This window comes from Acanthochromis polyacanthus, chromosome 11, assembly GCF_021347895.1.
Source record: "Acanthochromis polyacanthus isolate Apoly-LR-REF ecotype Palm Island chromosome 11, KAUST_Apoly_ChrSc, whole genome shotgun sequence".
NCBI classification, from domain to species: Eukaryota; Metazoa; Chordata; class Actinopteri; family Pomacentridae; genus Acanthochromis; species Acanthochromis polyacanthus.
This window is the reverse complement of record NC_067123.1, coordinates 32,253,696-32,272,478: the sequence shown is the minus strand read 5'-3', so window position 1 is coordinate 32,272,478 and position 18,783 is coordinate 32,253,696. Positions and strand designations below refer to the sequence as shown.

Below are 18,783 nucleotides of genomic sequence, written 5' to 3'. Positions count from 1 at the left end.
ACTCATTGTGAGATAACCAAAGAAAGATGACAGAAGGTGAAGGAGAAAAGCCAGTGACGGCTGGCGAACGATTGAGCCAGGTATTTAAGGGGCCATCAGAGATCTGAATTAGACAGCCTCTGTTGAACTGAGCATCCCACACACAGATGTTCACAATCATCACCCCAGACAATTATTAATAATAATAATAATAATAACAATAATGACTGCGGTGAAAACTGGGAGAATCATGAGGCAGTGAATGATTAAATTATAACTCTGAATTGGCCAGTGGAGTTATTTAATTTGGAGTGGCTGCGGCAGACAGAAGTAAAAATATCGGGCTAATTAATCCATTTTGGTGTCAGTTAGCCGATGACAGACCAAAACAAGAAGCTAGTCTGAGGGGTCGTAGAAAGTGTAGAGAAGCAGCCTCTGCCCTGATGTCGACCTCTGGGAAAGGATAAAGGGCCAGCGTTTAGATAACGTCAGCGTGGAATGTCCTCACCAATCACACACACATTGAGTCAGGCCAGGGCTTGTTCTGAAGCAGCAGTACACACTCTCCATACCTTTAGGCTGTTGAAATTACCTCCCTTTACAACATAAGTGCACCAAATTGACCACAATGCTCCGGGGCCGCAGTGTAGTGGAGCTCATCAAGAAGACGGACAATAACGGAACATTCCTGCTTTGATTTATCCCAGAGAATGAAGCTGGAGGGTATGTAGGGGGGCCTTCAAAGTCTCCCCGCTATGGATTTGTCCTTCTCATTTTGTTTTTTAAGGGGAATACTTGAACACACACCAAGGAAAGATTACGCTTGCGTGCTGCTAAGTAGCAAAGGAGGATGAATTGGGTTTAGGTCAGAGTCGGAATACAGAGATTTATGGGTTCGGGAGGAGGTGATGTCTGACTGCGTCTTTGTGCGTCTACATTTCTGGCAGCTGTTTAGGTGAACACGTACACAGGCAGCTGAAAAGACTAAGATAGATGTTGATTCCGGCATATGCTCTTATTTAATAAGCCTGTGGAACAAAATTCCATCGGAGAAACAGATGAACACCATATTACGCTGAGACGTTGGCTGAAATTGGTTTTGGAGTCATTTCCATCAGTGACCCCACGAGGATGCATTTACCCATAGGAAGATAAATAAGCACCTTCTGCACTGAATGTCTCCACAGCAATTGTTTATTGGAAAATAATAATCAAGCATGCTCTGGGTGGCATTCATACCTATATGCATATCTGCACATACAAACACACGCAGTTATAGTCATCATGGAAGCTCACCATTCCGCAAGTTCATTTTCAGTGGGACTCTTTTGAATGTTATGGTGATTATCAGCATCCATAAAATGTAATAGAATAGAGCAAAATGCTGCAAAAAAGTTGCACCTCTATGATGGCTACATCTGTGCATGCACCCGTACACAGTCACTCACTCTCTCACATCTGAAAATACTCTGTCTTCGCTCATTTGCTGATTTCTGCTCCCTCATTCCCAACCTGTCTTATGGTTTCAGCTCAAGCTAATAGTCTTCAGTCCTGGTCCGTATAGACACTTCTGGTATCTCTTGGTATGTGGGATACAGGTAGCGCTGTCTTATATCACATCTTGTTCAAGTCTCAGGGGTGTATGTAGCTGCAGTTCAGAACTGATTGAGACATCGACGGGGTCAGTAGGGGGAGAACAGAACCGATGTGTGTGTTGAGCAGATGGGTCCAGGGGCCGGATGGAGCAGCGCCTGAGGAAGGGGCTGGCTGTGAAACAGGGCGGGGGCCGAGTTTGAGGCAGGCTGGAGGGGGAAAGGGGGCAACGATGCCATGGCGGCGGCAGCGGCGACAGAGAGCTGACGCTGCAGGAGGCAGGAGGCCAGAGGTTTGGTCAGGTCTTGGTTCTTCCGTAGCGTCAGTCTTATCTGAGGACGAAACACAGACAAACAAACTGAGATTTATTTTTTCCTCAAAAGGAAATTCAGCAGTTTAAGTAGGAAACCAGAGATGGAAAAGTAGATGTAGAAGTAAGCACCTGGCAAATAAAACTGTCCCAGCCATTGCCAATCTTATCAATAATCAACTCTCATTTTTAACACAATCTGCCTTTTGTCTGCCTCACAGCATCATAGACGTAAAACACTCAAAATATATTATTCCTCAGTCCATATCGCTGACAATTTGTCTCGCTGGCAGTAGGGAGTGGAGCTTCCTGGAAGAGGCCCCTGAGAATTAGCTCACGTACACAAACACAATGATGATGGGTGAAATTATGGAAAGGAACCGCAGAATACTCACTGCTTGGAAACTCTGGTGGCGCTGGGTGGGAGGGTAGGGGCTGAACTTAGGTTTGGCCGGTTTACCTGCCGCTCTGTCCTTGTGTCTTCTACTGCTGATGTGCTGGAGAAGAGCAGAGAGACACTCAGACGAACACACAGGGAAATAAACACAGTGCAGACAAAGAAAGAGTGCGACAATCTTCTCTGCTTGAAAATCTGCGGAGCCTTATCAAAGTTCCTATATGCATCATTCAGGCAGAATGCAGATATTTTGCTGGGGCTTTGAGCTTCAAAATATTCATGAGGGGCGGGTTTGGAAATCTTTTTTGATTTGATTGACAAGCACAAACAGATGGCTACGGCCAGCGCAGCACACAATCAGCGGTGAACTGCTGAATATTTATGAGCACCTGGCCAAAGTTAACTTTTAAACAGTTAGATATGAAGACCAACACTATGCATTCACAGCACGGACAGAGATGCTAACATCATTTTCAAATGCTCGCTGAAATAGAAGAGGCTTAGTAGCTTTGTGCTCATTATCTTGAGGGATCTGTGATTTTACCTCACCTGCAGCGACAGGTGTGAGATGTTCATGCTGTGATATGCAATAAAATATGTATAGTCCTGAATTTCCTGTCTGTAATGCACAGCGGATAAAGCAATAATGACTCTGTTGATGCTTTCCACTTCTTGAACTGCGAGGACGGCAAATCTGTGTGATAGTTGACTTTTTTTATAGCTTTACATGCACAAGACGAACTGACCAGAAAGGAATGAGATGAGCCAATTTCTTGTGTCACCTCTTTTGTGTTCCTTCTACATGGCCAGTGTAGAAACTACAGGTAGTAAATGAGGGTTTTTGATCGTGTTACGCATCGACAAAGGGGAAAGACTATTTGAACTTAAACCAGAAAAGATTTTAAAAATGCTGTTACTCTACTGTGCTGTGACAGTGAATTGTTTGTCAGAGAAGAGGAAAACTGCTTACATAAAACACAATGGATGAAAAGAAATCTCTTTAAATATAATTTGCCACAAACAAAATGCAAAAAAACATAAATTCTTCTTCAAAGCAATTCCCTTTAAATCATGAAACATATGACGCACTTAGTCTAAAATTGCACTTCAATTAAGTAACAGGAATATTTTTTTTCTGTCCAAGGAGACCATTAAAGCTGTCTGTTTTTCTAACTTTTATAGCTGATGGTAAATGTAACAGAATGAAATTGTGCAAAGATGTTTGTACTTTAGGTTTTTCCACCAAACATCAATAAACCATCTTTGCTGTCACATAAAGCTGTAAGCTTTGAGTCACGCAAAGACAAAAATGTCACTGCACAAATCAACAGATGTCAGGGGAAAATGTCAGAGTTAATACACTTTCTGGTGAGCTGCCAGATCAACCCACATTTATGTCTGAACATGAGAGAATTGCATCCCACATCACATGATATTACAACTGATGCAAACCAACAAACTCTCAAAGTGAAAGGTTACAGTTTTGGTCTGTGTTACATCTACAATGTGTGGAATGTGCCTCCGTCTTAATTGCTTAAAAAAAAAAAACTGTCTAAGATTCTTTTTTTAAAATTTCCACCACTGACCTGTTTGAGCTGAGTCTCCGAGTTCACGTGTACATCGCAGATCTCACAGTGGAAAGTTTTATTCTGGAGTCCGGTGGCCGACTCAGACGGTGCAGCCATCTTGGCTTTGACCCCCATCCTCGGGAATGACTTGATTGCTCCATCACCGCTCCTGGCCTCGAGCATCGTCTTGTGCTTAGTGCCTGAACACATTAAAAGTCACATCAACAGAATATAAAACACGTAAGCTAAGCTTGGCTACGGCAGCGGCTGGTTCTCACCGCTGTTGTGGGCCTGGAGCTGGGAGGCTGAGTTGACAGCCACCTTGCAGAGGGAGCAGTACAGGAGACGTATCGCTTTTTCTTCTTCCGTTTCCTCCTCTGGGGCCTCTGCCTCTCCGTCTTTTAGTGTCTTTCTCTCCGGTAGCCTCGGGCTGGGTGACAGAGAGGGGTCAGAGGGTGTTTTCACAGTTTCAGTGGGGCCACTGGTCGATGGTGCCGTCTCTGAGGTAGGGTTTGGGGCTGACAGTTCTAAAATGAAGGTAGAACAAAATGGAAAATGATGACATTAATAAGGCACAAAGAGATGGCAAAAGATGGATGCAGAGGAAATAAGATAGTAGGCAACACACTTGAACATTTTGTCTATGAAATTCCCTCACAAAAAAAAACCTCATACGGATAAAAACTCACCAGGCTACAGGTGATTATGAGCTCTATCAACCTCTCTAATGGCACTAATAATCAATGATTTCCCCTGGGATCCTCCTCCCAGCACTTAAATGGACACTTTTGTATAGAGATGATTTGCCTCAGTTATCTTTTGTGAGGCTGACTTGCTCCTGGAGGAGCACATGCTGATTTAAGGATTCACTCTTTGCTAATAACAATGATTAGCTCTGCCTGGCTGAGTGGGTGTCTGTTTGTTACCACTGATTCCCCGCTCTCTCACTGAAGCATTCTTCAGAGAGCTCTCCTGCCGTCTCATCCACTTGCCTCAAACTCCAAACCTAAAATGATCATTCGTACAAACAAACCCTCACACCACTGTTGTCAAGTATAATTCTTCTTATTTTGTTCTTCAGCTGCAGCGAAATGTATTATTTTCATTTCTCAGCGCCCACACGCATGCAAAAGTAGCACATCAAGAGCGGCACAAATACACACACACATGTTGGACAGCAGTCAGTGCTTTGACACATCGCTACACTTAAATGCCTCCACAAAGCCACACACACACACACACGCACATGCACACACACACACGTGCTGGAGGTGCTTGAACAAACACACTCTGTACAGCTACCCACAGATCATATTAAAAGCATTTTCTCTGTGCTTTTGATCTCGGGAGGCCACTGAATGAGGTCAAAAAATGTAGACATGAAGAAGGAGCAGAGGATAATGCTCAACCTTTAATCTCTTCGCTGTGCAACCCAAAGCAGCAGGAGGTTTATCACATCAAAGAGTTAAAGTCGTGACTGGGAAAAGAAGGTTTGAGCCGTACGTTCATATATCTAACGTGTCATGCATTTGATGTCTGCGCGCAGACACATGCGTACGCAGGGGAGGCCTGTGTGCCAGCGGAGACACACACCTCCTGATGTTGTGTCAGAGCTGGAGGGCTGCGAGCAGGGTGACGGGAGGATTTGCGATGTGGTTTCCTTGGCGACTGGTTCAGAGGTCCTGATCTTTGAATCTGGGGCGTCCAGAGCTTTCAGCCTTTTCGCGTGCTTTGTGCCGCTGTAATGGGAAGATGCCTGTGCCTGTGCGCCCAAGAGCAAACAAAAACATATGAACTGACTGCACACAGTTAATCAGTTGAGCAAACCTGACAATGCTTTTGTTTTGTATCACAATACATGGCGTAAACGTGAAGTTTTAGCGGCTCAGATTGATGCACAGATGTCTTAATACAGAGACACAGGCTGAAAAGTGAATAAAAGTTTGTAATCTTCCTGATTTAAATGCTTGCTTTCAATAATTGTAACTCATATCTCACAGTAAAACTGCCCTTTATCTGACATCTGCATGTTCTTTCTGCTTTACATGTATTTTTTCTGACAGTGCTGCAGTTTCTCACCCTTTGTTTCATGCTAGAAAAAGAAGCTTTGCATTGCAGCTCTGCTTTCTTATGAATCATTCTAAAACAAGTATAATTAAAAGCGAATCTTCTAAGACGGTCAAATAATAGAGGTGTTCACTTTTCACCTGGTTATTACATGAGACAGCTCTGCCCACTCAGAACCAGTAAAACGGCCAAATAAAAGGGCAGGTCTCCTCAGACGTTCAACTGTCATGTCAGGGTGTGTGTGTGAAAAATCAATGCGGTCTGAGAGAGAAAAAACTATTCAAAGCATGTGTTTTATCCACGACAACACCCACCTCAGAGTTGAACCTCAGTCGACAGACTCCGCAGGAACTGGGCTTCCTCTTCAGGGGGGAGGATAGCCCGAAGCCTGGGCCGATCAGAGCTTTATGGATGGGATCCATCTGTAACAAAGCAGGACGGTGAAGTTAAGGTCACGACTGGTTTGGGATTGTAAAAGACAAGACCGGTTAGGTAATGAAACTAATCACCTGAGTGAGGTGTAAATGACAGGCTGTCATTTACACCTCACTCAGGTGATTAGCTGGCGCTAATCTGCCCCTTTGGAGACACAGACTTAGAATGTCTCAGGTCAGAGGTCGGAGCTGAACGGTGGCTGGTTTGCTGTCCAGTCATGCTCCCACATCATTAGCTACAGCACAGAGGCTCCACCTTGACTAACACCAGCAGGTTTAAAGTGACACTCCACCTAAAATTTGCCTTGTAAAGATGAAACGCTCAATACCTGTGAGCTCCGAAAGTGTCAAGAAGATGCAGTTGGCATGCAGAGCGGAGAACACGGTCAGCTTGGATTCATAGCAGATCAATTCATTCTTGGAGTGACATGTTTTCATGGCATCAAAATGTTTACATAAACTGTCAAACCACTCGGCAGCACAGCCCACTTCTCCTCTGCCCACCAGTACGCTTGATATGCTGCAAATGCTCGTACAGCAAAACAGGGCTAAACCCACAGATTCTAACTCTATTAACTGTCATACTCGCAAGCACTACTTGTCCTTTGACTAAATCTTGTCTATACTGTAAAAAATAGCTTTATTATTATTAGCGTTAATTTTCAGGATTAATAAAATTGTATATGAAGTCTAAGAAATACGAGCATTATCTCTAAACTAACCACTCAACATGTAAAACTGCATTTGTTTCTCATTTTTTACAGAAAGTGTACTTAACTATATTAGCAATCCCTTTCTACCTTCTTAAATTACATATACATGCAGGTAAAATAACAATATCTATAGTTAAATATGGAGCTCTTTATATACATTCCTATGGCTATGCTATCAATTTAAGGTTTTGTCTTGTAATTTCGAGCTAAATGTAATTTGTTTTAGATTTATATGTACCTTTACTTTTGAACTGTAGGTAAATTGAGCAAATATTTTTCAGTACATTCAACAAAATGAGTTCATTGAGGGTGTTTGATTCCAATAATTTAGAAAAAAATCTGTAAAATAACAGCATTTCTTCCCAAAACATAAAATGAAACTGTCTTTAAGTGTATAGTTTTTGCACTTCAGAAGAACTACCTTTATTTTACATTTCTGGCTGAGAGTCATTTTACTGTTTTGTGTGTTTTTTTAAACATTTTCTTCTTTCTTTTTTTTTTAACAGAGCAGCGATCACAGCCACTCAGTCCTCACTAATGCAAATACTCGCCTCAGGCTGCAGAGAACAACATGAAGGTTACGCAGCAGATAGACTAAAGACGTTCTTTCACTGCTCTCTGCATGTCGGTATTGGAGTCCATTTGGACCACCTTGAAGCCACGCTGGCCACAGCTTCTCTTAGATAAACCACCAAACTTTTTACTGTCACCTTTAAAACCTGCAGGGGTGAGTGTTTCCTCGCCCAGCTCTGTTCCAGTAAGACCCCATGACACTCACGCTGTGGATGGTCTTTTCCAGTCAAACAGTGAAAATAAAGCGGTACAGTTTTATATGGCGTGTTGTGCGGTGGAGTTTTTCCTGCCTTGTACTGGGAGCACTCAAAAATCATCTGATTAGTGGCAGAATTACAAACCTTTCACCCCCCCGACTAGTTTTCTTTACGAGTGCAAGAACCGGGCGGTAAACCTCCCCGTGCCTTTGCATATGTGTAGGCGTGTGTGTCAACAATACCAGCGTCTGACCACACAACACTGCACACCTCTGGACATTACTGGAAATTGTAATGAGCACATATACTTGGTGCGATAAAACCAAACTGGCCTTTGTGGAGCAAAACAGACCTATTACCTGAGATGAAATGTAGGGGGTCGTATACGCAGCCAAAGCAGGGAGGCTTTATGGAAATGTGGCCGACGGTGATGTCAGAATTTATGTGTTATTATGGGTCAGCCAGCTGGTTGTGTAAGCTCTGGGAACATATAGCTGCTCTGCTCTTGCTTGCTCCTTCAGTGCCAAAGCTGAACTCTTGAAGCGCAAAAATGCAACAGAATCTGTGCACGTGTTGTGCGTGTGCGTGTTCTCACTCATTTTCTTTGATCATCACTCCAGGCAGCTGCACTGGAATGCATCTCTGCAGTCACTGCTCTCTTATCTGTCTCTGTTTGCCTGCAGCTGTTTGTGTATGTAAAAGTCAGACAAACCCATATGAAAAACAAGCAAAAGCTCTTTTGTGCAGAATGTGTAGTTGTGGAATCGCTCCAATTATGAAGCACGGTGAAAGAGCGCATAATGTGACGCAGCAGAACGACACATTTACGAGAATGTGAGAATAGCTTTACGCCTCTCTGAATGAGAATGAACATTTTAACTTGGGCCTCCCTCCCTCCTCAGCCCCGAGGCTCCTGTATCACCGCCTGACCTTCCATCCCGCATTCTTCACTTCACCCCTCCATCTGTTTACCTCTGAACTCTCTGCCTCTCCCTTTGTCTCTGTCTCATCAAAGTCACCTTCCTGCCTCCCCGCGGATTCACCCGCGTACCCTCCACTCCCACTCCACACTCCACGGCGGCTAGCACCTGTGGCAAAGTCAGTTTGCCCTTCTTTACTCATCGCCTCTTCTGCTTTTCTTCCACAGATACTACATCACCTGCTGAAGTGAATCTGCATCCAAATATAGCAATGGGAATAATGCATTCTGTGGATTATACAGTAAATAAAGACCTGACATCCACCTCACAGCATCAGTTATTATTCATGCTCTCTAGAAACCTCTGCACACAGGGGAGGTGGCATGTCAGACATGCACAGCTCCGTGGGCTGAGTTATGGCCGAGTGAAGGAAAGCAGACTTTTACCTGGATCCCAGTCAAGAACCTCAGATTTTATAATGATGAATGTTCCCGCATTTACATTGTGTACCGGCGTGACAGCGACGTGTGAATGCATGACGTCAAGCTCCCCAGGAGGAGTGATGAATGAGCTGCTGCTTTTGGTTCTTTGTCATTTAAATCCTCATTTTCTTGGAAGCAACATCCCGTTCTGCGCGACCACGAGCCAAAGTAGCTGGTGAAGCCCGAGTTTGAAGAGCCGGAGCCCTGCGTGACTCACGACAAACATCCACGCACGCTGGTGCAACCCTGTAGCCATGGCAACGCACATGTGGGCACCAAACAAACTCCTGTGCAGCGCTTTACTGGAGGCCAACGCACACCGCGTCCACATTCACGACAGAACGCAGGCTTATACGCGCACACGCCAAAGAGAAGCCCACACACAAAAACACACATTCCAGGAGAAAATGCAGGGAGCCAGAGTTCAGTCGTGTGCCCACTTACTTCACACCCACAGGTTCAATTCAGACGAAGCGCAAGATTCCCTCACAAAATATATTTGAGACAATATTTCATTTTCTGTCTGTTCTTTTTTCTCAACAGCACTGAAATCAAATCAAATTAAAATCTCAAACGCACCCAAGCAACATCTTATCCCGCTCTCAGGGGTGACATTTATTTAATAAACACAATAAAGCTGAATCAGTTGCTGCTTGATCGATGAGTCACTTCGCAGAAAAGTGTTTTAAATCAGTCATTTTTTTAAAGCAAAATGTCAAAAATGTTCTAGCTCCACTTCTTCCAGCTGCCTTTTCCTCGGTATTTATGATAGGAAATGGAATATTCTGGCGTTTTTGTCATTGTTTTCTGACAGTTTAAAGAGAAAATAATGAGGCAATAATTGAGATAATATTCAGCAGCAAGTCTTTAGAGGTGGCAGAAGGGGCTTTCAGTGTGCACCCTGAGATATATTTCAGGCATTTGGTCGATTTTTCTAGCTTTATTGTGCAAAAAGCTCCAAAATTACACCCCACCAATGTCAAACTCTGTAAAGTTCAGGAGCTTTTTACTGTTACGACAATTTTCCTGTGGCTGCAGAATGGCAGAAGTGTTGGAGGTGGACTACAATGAAAGAAAGGACAAAGACTGCACTTATACACAGGTGGAAAGGGATGTGACTCAGCAGGGAGAGGGTTGTTGAAGTCATCCGCCAAGAGAAAGCCACGGAAGGACAAAAGAGGCCAACAGTTTGATTAAAAAGTGATAAGATTTTGGTGCTGGTGAGTTGCTGCAGTGAAAGAAGAAGGGACGAACAAAGAGAGGTGGGAACGACGGCGAGCGGGAAAAGTGAGGAGGATGAGGATCGGGAAAGATGACAGCAGGGGACAAAGTGGAAAATACATGCCATGAGAGAGCAGACGTGAAGAGGGCAGTGGAGCAGGAGCAACACAGAAAGTGGAAGACGGGGATGAGGAGAGAAGAGGTGAAATGGAAGAGGAGGGAGCCGAGACCTGGACCGATGTCTGAGTCCTCCTCAGCTGGCAGATGGGCTTTTGGACAAAGAGAAGGGAGCTTGTACACACACACAGCCCACACGCATGCAAAATAAATGCGCTGCACTGCACACTGACAGGCCACACACACACACGCAGCACTCCTTCCTTTAAACCCTCAATTTGTCTCTGTCTTCTAACAGCGCATCGTGGTTTAGAAATGAGACGAAAAGTAAAGAGAGCAGAGGGAACAAAAGGAAAATTGTCAGTTTTGCTTCAGAGTGGTTATTTAGACAGAATCAGCGGCGGCTTATGAGTGGCTTTTAGCCTATTACATCATTTCAAGTTCAGCTTCTGTATGTGTGAGCACAAAGAAAAAAATGGTTTCTGGCCCGACAGGCTACGGCTACATTACACCTACTGCACTGACTCAGGATGGAGAAGTGATTTAACACATTATGCAGCCAGGATTATTTTGAGACATATAACATGGTTCCTGTGCAAACCATACGTCAGCCCTGGGCTCGGCCTCACACATCAGCTCTCCCCGGGGCCCGGACTTGCACTTCCCTCCACCTTCACCAACACTGGGGCAGACAGCTCTAAGAAAAGCTCCGCGTGAGGAATACCAAGGAATCGGCTCCACCCCCCAGGTTGTGTGGAAATGTCACAGCTCTCTGCATCAGAGGTGATATATTTGGAAAGGTGTAGGCAGCGCGCTCATGCATCTGTGTATCGAACATTTAACTCCAAGCGGGGACACTATTCCATGAAATTAACTCCTCCGCATGCAGAAGCGAGTACCGCCGGTGTGAAAAAGCGCACAATTTAGGTTTTATAAGAAAAGAAAAAAAAAAAAAAGGCATGGAAGTACAGTTAGTGAGAGAGCGGTTGCCATGACGGCCACGGTGACTGGCAGTACTCACGTCAGCGAATCCAGGCAACAGGTGGAAGGGGAGGAGGGCTTTGGGATCGGGGGAGGGCTGGGTCCTGCCCAGCGTGGGACGAGTCAGCGGAGGCAGAGCGCTGTGACAGACGTTACCTGGAAACAGCAGAGCAGGGAGGAGACGGACAGGTAGATAAACATACGGAGGAATGACTCAGCGCAGGTGAGGAGATCAATTCTAGATGATGATGAAACCTAGTAGATCAGAGAGAACTACTGTAATTAAAGATACTGTGTGCCCAAGACACTGTGGTTGTGTTCTTTTGATGAACTGTGAAAAGAAAAAATGAAAGAAGGAACATTTTTTAAAACAATTTGTGATTATTTTACAGACTTTTTGTTTTGTTAAAATGCTCACAATAACTAACAAAATCACAGAAAAAAACAAACATGAATTTACATGTTGACCTTAAAAATTTGGCCAAAACTACAAATAATGTACCCATCAAATAGCAATTTATGCTTTTACAACTTTAGAACATAAAATTACCATATTTTACTGTATTTAAATCACAAAAATGTTTTTTTTTAAAATGGCAAATAACTTTTAACTGTTGATTTACAGACTTTCCCCGCTTTTGTTAAATTACAGATAATCACTAGTAAAATCACAGGGAAAAAGCATTAATTTACTGTAAAAATTGAAAAAGGTCAACAAAAGTCTGCATAATGTCCACATCAAAAATGTGTATTTTTAGCTTTACTTCTTAATAATGTGAAAGTTACACTGTTTTACTGAATTTAAATCAACTAAAAAATAGAATTGTTTTTACAGATATCTGCTCTTATTTCACCTTTTTTTTTTTTTTACCATGTTTGAACATTATAGGTTCCAACATTATTCCACCTTTACTGTCAGGTTTTCACCATTTTTTAATAGATATTTTTTACAGTGTACATTTTTTAGCATTTTCCTATTTCCGTTGCTGCTTTGCTATGCATGATCCTTTTAACCATTTGCTAGATTTTAGCTTTATGTGTGCACATTTGCTGTTGAGCTATAACCCTGGCACCATCAGTGCTGTTAATCTCTTCTACACTGAACAAAAATAAACACAGCACTTTTGTTTTTGCTCCCATGTTTTATGAGATGAACTCAAAGATATTAAACTTTTTCCACATACACAATATCACCATTTATCTCAAATATTGTTCACAAATCTGTTTAAATCTGTGATAGTGAGCACTTCTCCTTTGCTGAGATAATCCATCCCACCTCACAGGTGTGTCATATCAAGATGCTGATTAGACACCATGATTAGTGCACAGGTGTGCCTTAGACTGCCCACAATAAAAGGCCACTCTGAAAGGTGCAGTTTTGTTTTACTGGGGGGGAGGGGGGCATGAGCACGCAGATGAGCTTCCCTGAGATGATTTCTGACAGTTTGCGCAGAAATTCACCCTTTGTCAGCCCTCTGATTGGTTCCTGGCTCGACCAATCAGAAAAATCCTTCGCCGTTGCCCAACTTCCGGTTGGACATTTGGCCTCGGCTCTATCACAACATCACAACAACTGAACAAGAGTAGATTTAAAATGGTTAAACGGTGTGCATGGGGGACTTGTAAAAGTGACTCTCGCTATCCTGAGAGAAGCCCAGGAGTATATTTTATCCCATTCCCGAAACCGAAAGTACATTACGAAAAATGTTTACTTTGGATACGTTTATGCGGACGTCCGCACTGGCAGCTAAATCCGTCCAAAATAACGAAATACACGTACATCTGCTCTGAGGTAAGTTGGCACATTATTCTTTACAGTAGTAATGTCACAATTTAAGAGCTAATGTTAGTGGTTGTACTTAGGTTTTATAGGCATTTATTTCCTTCTGCTAGCCAAAATTGGCATTATAGCTGTCGTAGCCACTAGCTGTCATAGCATGATTGTGTTCGCATGCCAAGATGATGCCATTCTGTAACATCTGTTTATATTTTTTATGAAAGCACTTTGTTGATGGGGCACCAAGTGATCGATACCCAAACCCCGTGGATGCAACAGGAAAGTCTGTTAAGCCTTGCAGACTTAACCCCAAAAGGTAACGCTTGTAAAACAAAAGTGCTTAATTATATTTTATACCTTATGTACTAATTCTTGCTGCATTGTCATGTCTCTGTAATGTTTATTATGATAGTACTTATCAGAGTGCTTGTGAAGGCTCTCAGTCGTACAGGAAGGATCCATTGTAGGAAGGATGTCAGTCGTCATCTGTACTAGTAGGAAACGTCCAGACTCCTTCCTACAAGTACAGATGACGACTGAAGAAACCCTTCGTACTTATCAGAGTGCTTATCTATTAAGGATAAGACAGCTCTTTTGCCTGTTGAGATAAGAATGAAAGATTTTTTTAAAAATATATTTTCTATTGTTATATTTTAAAATACTGTAGTTATGTTATGATAGCAGATGTGATTGTGAAACATCATGTATGGGCTCAAAAATAGTCACTACTTCAGATTAATGAGAACTTCTTCCAAATGAGCTCTCAGCAGCTGTGGGATTCTACAACGGTGTCCCAAAACTACATGCATTGACTGACCACCTTTATAATACCAAATCCCCAAGTTTTTACCCAAATTGATCCTATTGGAAAACAGGCATTTGACGCAGAGAATTATAAAAAAAAAAAAGAAAAAAAACTGTATCAACAAATTTTATTCTTACAAAGAACAATCCTACAGAATTGATTTTTTATTTCCCATGTACGATGGTTATATGGTATATACATAACACTATTTTTACTCTTGCGGTAACATCACACCTCATATCAGAATATATGTATTCTTAATTTTTAGACAAAGGCTGCATCAGCAGAGTGAGAGCGGCAGTTTGGCAAGCCCAGGTCATACCATGGCTGAAGATACAGCACAGACCAGTAACGTGGCAGAAGAAGACGCACAGCAAAGCAGCATAGCAGAAGAGAAAGAAGAGATTGGCAGCGGCGCAGAAGAGACAGAAGAGACGAAAGAGATTGGCAGCAGGGCAGAAGAGAGAACAAACCCAGGAGAGACCTGTTACACTGCAGAAGACACAGCACAGCCCAACACAGTCGGACACATGTCAGAAAACGCTCAGTATCTGTCATTTTTATATGTTTCCTGTGGATGTAGGATATGAAAAAAGAAAAGTCAGTTCAGAAACATTTTTATGCAATACATTTGTATTTACATTTGTATACTTGTTTAATGCAATTAAAGTAATTGATTCATTTTATCACTGTTCTTTAATAGTCTACAAGGATCTTTTACTTGTTCATTCATCAGATTGTTCACGGTTATTACATTGATATTTTTGGTTTACCTCTTCATATGCCTCAAAGTGACCTTTCTCTTTCTTTTAAGTTTGGCTTTCAATGGCTTAATGTGTGACACAGGTTCATTCCCTATTGTTTTTCCACGTGGTTTGTGCCACATTTGTGGCATACTAGTGCAGGATAGTGGATTTGAGACCTCTTTTTGACCACGCTGAAGATCCAATGTGTACATTAATCCAACAATATGGGAACAGTAACCAGCAGACCTGAAAATATAAGCACATTTTTGCATAATAATGAATATATAACATATGCCTAGCTAGTGTGATAATTACTTGATTAATTACTTAATATTACTACAGTGTTAATATTGTATAATTCACTTACCCTGCAGTGCAGGAGCAGTTCTGACCTGTGATGACTCCATCTGGAGTTACATGTACAGAAAGTAAATGAGGTTTCTCTCTTTTTCGCATGGATCTGTAGCATTTTGCATTTATAGAAGTATCTGTGAAAGTTATGTCACGTACATAACTCTCCAAAGCATACTGAAGGCCCTGTTGTCTACACTTTGAGGATATTTGAGAGCCCTGGCTCGAAAACTGGTCACATATAGCCTGTAAAGGTAAGTCTGTGGCTGGGAGTGTGCTATTAGCATGTTGACCTGCCATCCCGGTCCAGGTTTGTGATCAGGTGCTGGTTTGAGGTCCCGTTAGGTCACCCTATATTCAATCGCACCAAGCAGAAAGGGGGAAACAGCGCCCCCTCTGGTGGATAAATGAATCTGTTTTATCCAATGTTAGCTAAACTAAGAAAATATCGTGTTTTGGAGGGAAGACAACATTTTGCGAAGCCACAATATTGTACAAGAGATGTTCCTCTTCATTTATATAATGATTCTGTTTTTGTTTCTGTATATTAAAATGCTGTATAAGGCAATGGAAAAAGTCGTTTTTACAATGGGAGTGAATGGAGAGGCAGACTTGGTTGTCCGACCTAGCAACAAACTCGCGGGGGGGGCGGGGCTTGACAAAGGGTGAATTCTTTCGCTATGCAAACCCATTGTTTCAGCAGCTGTCTGAGTGGCTGGTCTCAGACCATCTTGGAGGTGAACATGCTGGATGTGGAGGTCCTGGGCTGGTGTGGTTACACGTGGTCTGCGGCTGTGAGGCTGGTTGGATGTACTGCCAAATTCTCTGAAACGTCTTCGGAGACGGTTTATGGTAGAGAAATGAACATTCAATACACGAGCAACAGCTCTGGTTGACATTCCTGCTGTCAGCATGCCATTTGCACGCTCCCTCAAATCTTGCCACATCTGTGGCATTGTGCTGTGTGATAAAACTGCACCTTCCAGAGTGGCCTTTTATTGTGGGCAGTCTAAGACACACCTGTGCACTAATCATGGTGTCTAATCAGCATCTTGATATGGCACACCTGTGAGGTGGGATGGATTATCTCAGCAAAGGAGAAGTGCTCACTATCACAGATTTAGACAGATTTGTGAACAATATTTGAGAGAAATGGTGATATTGTGTATGTGGAAAAAGTTTTAGATCTTTGAGCTCATCTCATAAAAAATGGGAGCAAAAACAAAAGTGGTGTTTATATTTTTGTTGAGTGTATGTACACTGTCCACTATACTAAACATTTTTGTTGTCATAAATCAACAAAACAATATCTGCAGATCATTGGACAAGTCCTAACTGGAAATAAATGCTTGATCTATAAGTCAGAAGCGTTGTCAGATTAAAGATCATGTTTTGTTTTGTTGGCTTGTGACACCCACTGATCCATACTAGCGGCAACATCAAGATAGAAACTTGTATGACGAGCAAAGGTGGGAGGTAAATACATACACATTTAATGAATACTGTGCTAAGCTTCAACTCTGAAGTAGTATTTCCATTGCACCCTGTCTCCGCTTCATTTAGATTTTACATACAATTCCTTTCTAAAAACATAATTCATGTCATTATTATACAGTAAAATCCATCATTCATCCATCTGCAGGATTGTGCAAAATTATACTTTGGAAACTTTCGTACTATTACTTTAGAGCTTAAGTAAAAGCTGGCATGCTTTGGCCACATAATTACGTTTCATGTGCAGGCTATAATTATTCTGGGCTGAAATGTATTACTTCTCTCACAATCTTTCAAGTGAATTTTCGTCATTCTGTTTTTTTAAAAAAAAGTACTTACAGTCATTTCTAAATGATTTTCCACACAGCCAAAGACAAACAGTCATCACAAAGCACATTATATCAACATTAAAGTCACTCATGCAAAGCCTGTTAAACCGCATCCAAACTGACATGAATACACTTGTAAGCTGGCACACACGCACACGCACACGCACACACACACACATTAGTGGTGCACGACTGCGCTGTGCGATAAGCGTCTTGTTTGTGTTACTGAGGCCTGATTGTGGAGCCTTGTTTTGCAGGTTGCACGTTGATTACAGTTTGATTTAGCTCGCAAGTGTAATCATCATAATCAAAATCACAACACACCCATCCGCTCTGCCATTAGTCTGATTGCCTTAAAGTCTTCTACGTGTGTGTGTGTGTATGTGTGTGTATGTGTGTGTGGGGGTGTGTGTGCGCACGCATAAAGTTGCGCGTCTTGGAGCTGGGTGTTGAGAAATGACTTTTTACAAAGAACTCGTGACATACAAGGGCTGACACACTGCACAAACAATCTTAAATTGCATGTCACATTATAAATCTATTACTAATACAGCTGTATAATACAACCTGCACTGATCAAAAGAAATAATCACGCATCTTGGTTTGTCCAAGTGCAGAATTTCTCCTATATTTGCAATTTGCAGTGTAAAATATCCAACACAAAGCATGCATAAGCACTCGTAGTAAAGTATCGTTTCTTTCTCTGTCTTCTGTAGTCATATTTCGACATCATCTCTGTCATTTCTGGATAAACATTCTTGCATTTGCTGCCATTATTTCTCATGCGTAAAAAAATAACCCGCTGCAAATGAATACATAAACCATGATCCAGCCTTCCATAAACTGCCTCTGTGTGTTGCAGGTGACTTGACTTCCCACAGCTCCATTCCAACATAGCAACAAGTGACTCCGCTGCGTAATTATCAGCAAGAAAAAGAGAAACTCTTCGGAGAATTGAAGCATTGCGCATCGTTTACGTACCAAAATACATGGCGGCACCAAGTGAAATCCCGGTTGTTCAGTGTTTGATGGGAGAGTGTTTCATCTCCGGGTTGAGATGAGCTCTCTTCTTCTTCCTCCTCCTCCTCCGGTCTCCCTCTTTCTATCTCTCTCCTGCGGCTCCGATGCTGCTCCTTCCCATCTGGATTCCCTCCTCCTCCTCCTCCTCAACTACCCGCCCCTCTTCCTCCACCTCCTCCTCATCTCTTCATGATTCGTTGTACAAATCTGCCCCTGTATCTCCATCTCACAGAAATCTGGTTTTAATTCAGTAAACAGACCGAAATTACCTTAATGGGTGTGGAGTACCCCCTTGGATTAAAGTGAAACCTCACTGTCAGCACAGCAAAAAAAAAAGGCACATTTGGATTTGATGCACTGAGCAACTCAATATTGTAAGTTATAGCTGGAGCTTGAATATCAAACCACACAAAAAGGCGGGATGTTCTTGTTTTAGGAAAGGGCTCCTGTGTTCTTCTTATGATTCTGTAAATGCTTTCCCATCCTTGCTCCTTTTCCTCTCGGGCCCTTGGTATTTTTAGATGCATCCTGGCGCTTTCACTGACAAGGAAACTGCACACCACACATACAGTAACACACAGTCCAGCTAAAAAACATCACAGGCTGCCACACTTGCATGTCAAAACAGACAGACAGGAGTGCAGCACGTTCTTCTTCAGTCTCAGTGATTTGCAGGAATTTAATGCGCTCATGTCTGTCTTTTTAAAAC

General features: G+C 42.5%; 1 protein-coding gene and 1 long non-coding RNA gene across 3 annotated transcripts; one reads left to right on the top strand and one right to left on the bottom strand.

Moving 5' to 3' along the window:
• Positions 1–1,151: 1,151 nt before the first annotated feature.
• Positions 1,152–18,218, bottom strand: LOC110961876 (zinc finger protein 385D-like). The gene is made up of 8 exons (XM_022209663.2): positions 18,036–18,218; positions 11,593–11,708; positions 6,229–6,336; positions 5,441–5,609; positions 4,126–4,374; positions 3,866–4,047; positions 2,278–2,379; positions 1,152–1,904 (listed from the first exon to the last, which is right to left on the bottom strand). Exons 1-8 carry the CDS (start codon positions 18,043–18,045, stop codon positions 1,662–1,664), a joined length of 1,179 nt encoding a protein of 392 aa, XP_022065355.1. The 5' UTR covers positions 18,046–18,218; the 3' UTR covers positions 1,152–1,661.
• Positions 12,572–14,820, top strand: LOC127536177 (uncharacterized). Of its 2 annotated transcripts, XR_007945171.1 has the most exons (3): positions 12,986–13,344; positions 13,554–13,645; positions 14,403–14,820. It is a non-coding gene; the product is annotated as an uncharacterized LOC127536177 (long non-coding RNA). The 2 variants fall into 2 exon arrangements; XR_007945170.1 differs by having other exon boundaries at positions 12,572–13,645.
• Positions 18,219–18,783: the final 565 nt, after the last annotated feature.

Bases quoted from the DNA above. Each gene is read 5' to 3' on its own strand.
- LOC110961876 (XM_022209663.2), bottom strand. The intron at 6,337-11,592 runs GTGAGTACTGCC...GCTTTGTTACAG, and splicing joins TGTTGCCTGGATTCGCTGAC to ATGGATCCCATCCATAAAGC. The intron at 2,380-3,865 runs GTCAGTGGTGGA...GCTCTTCTCCAG, and splicing joins CGGAGACTCAGCTCAAACAG to CACATCAGCAGTAGAAGACA.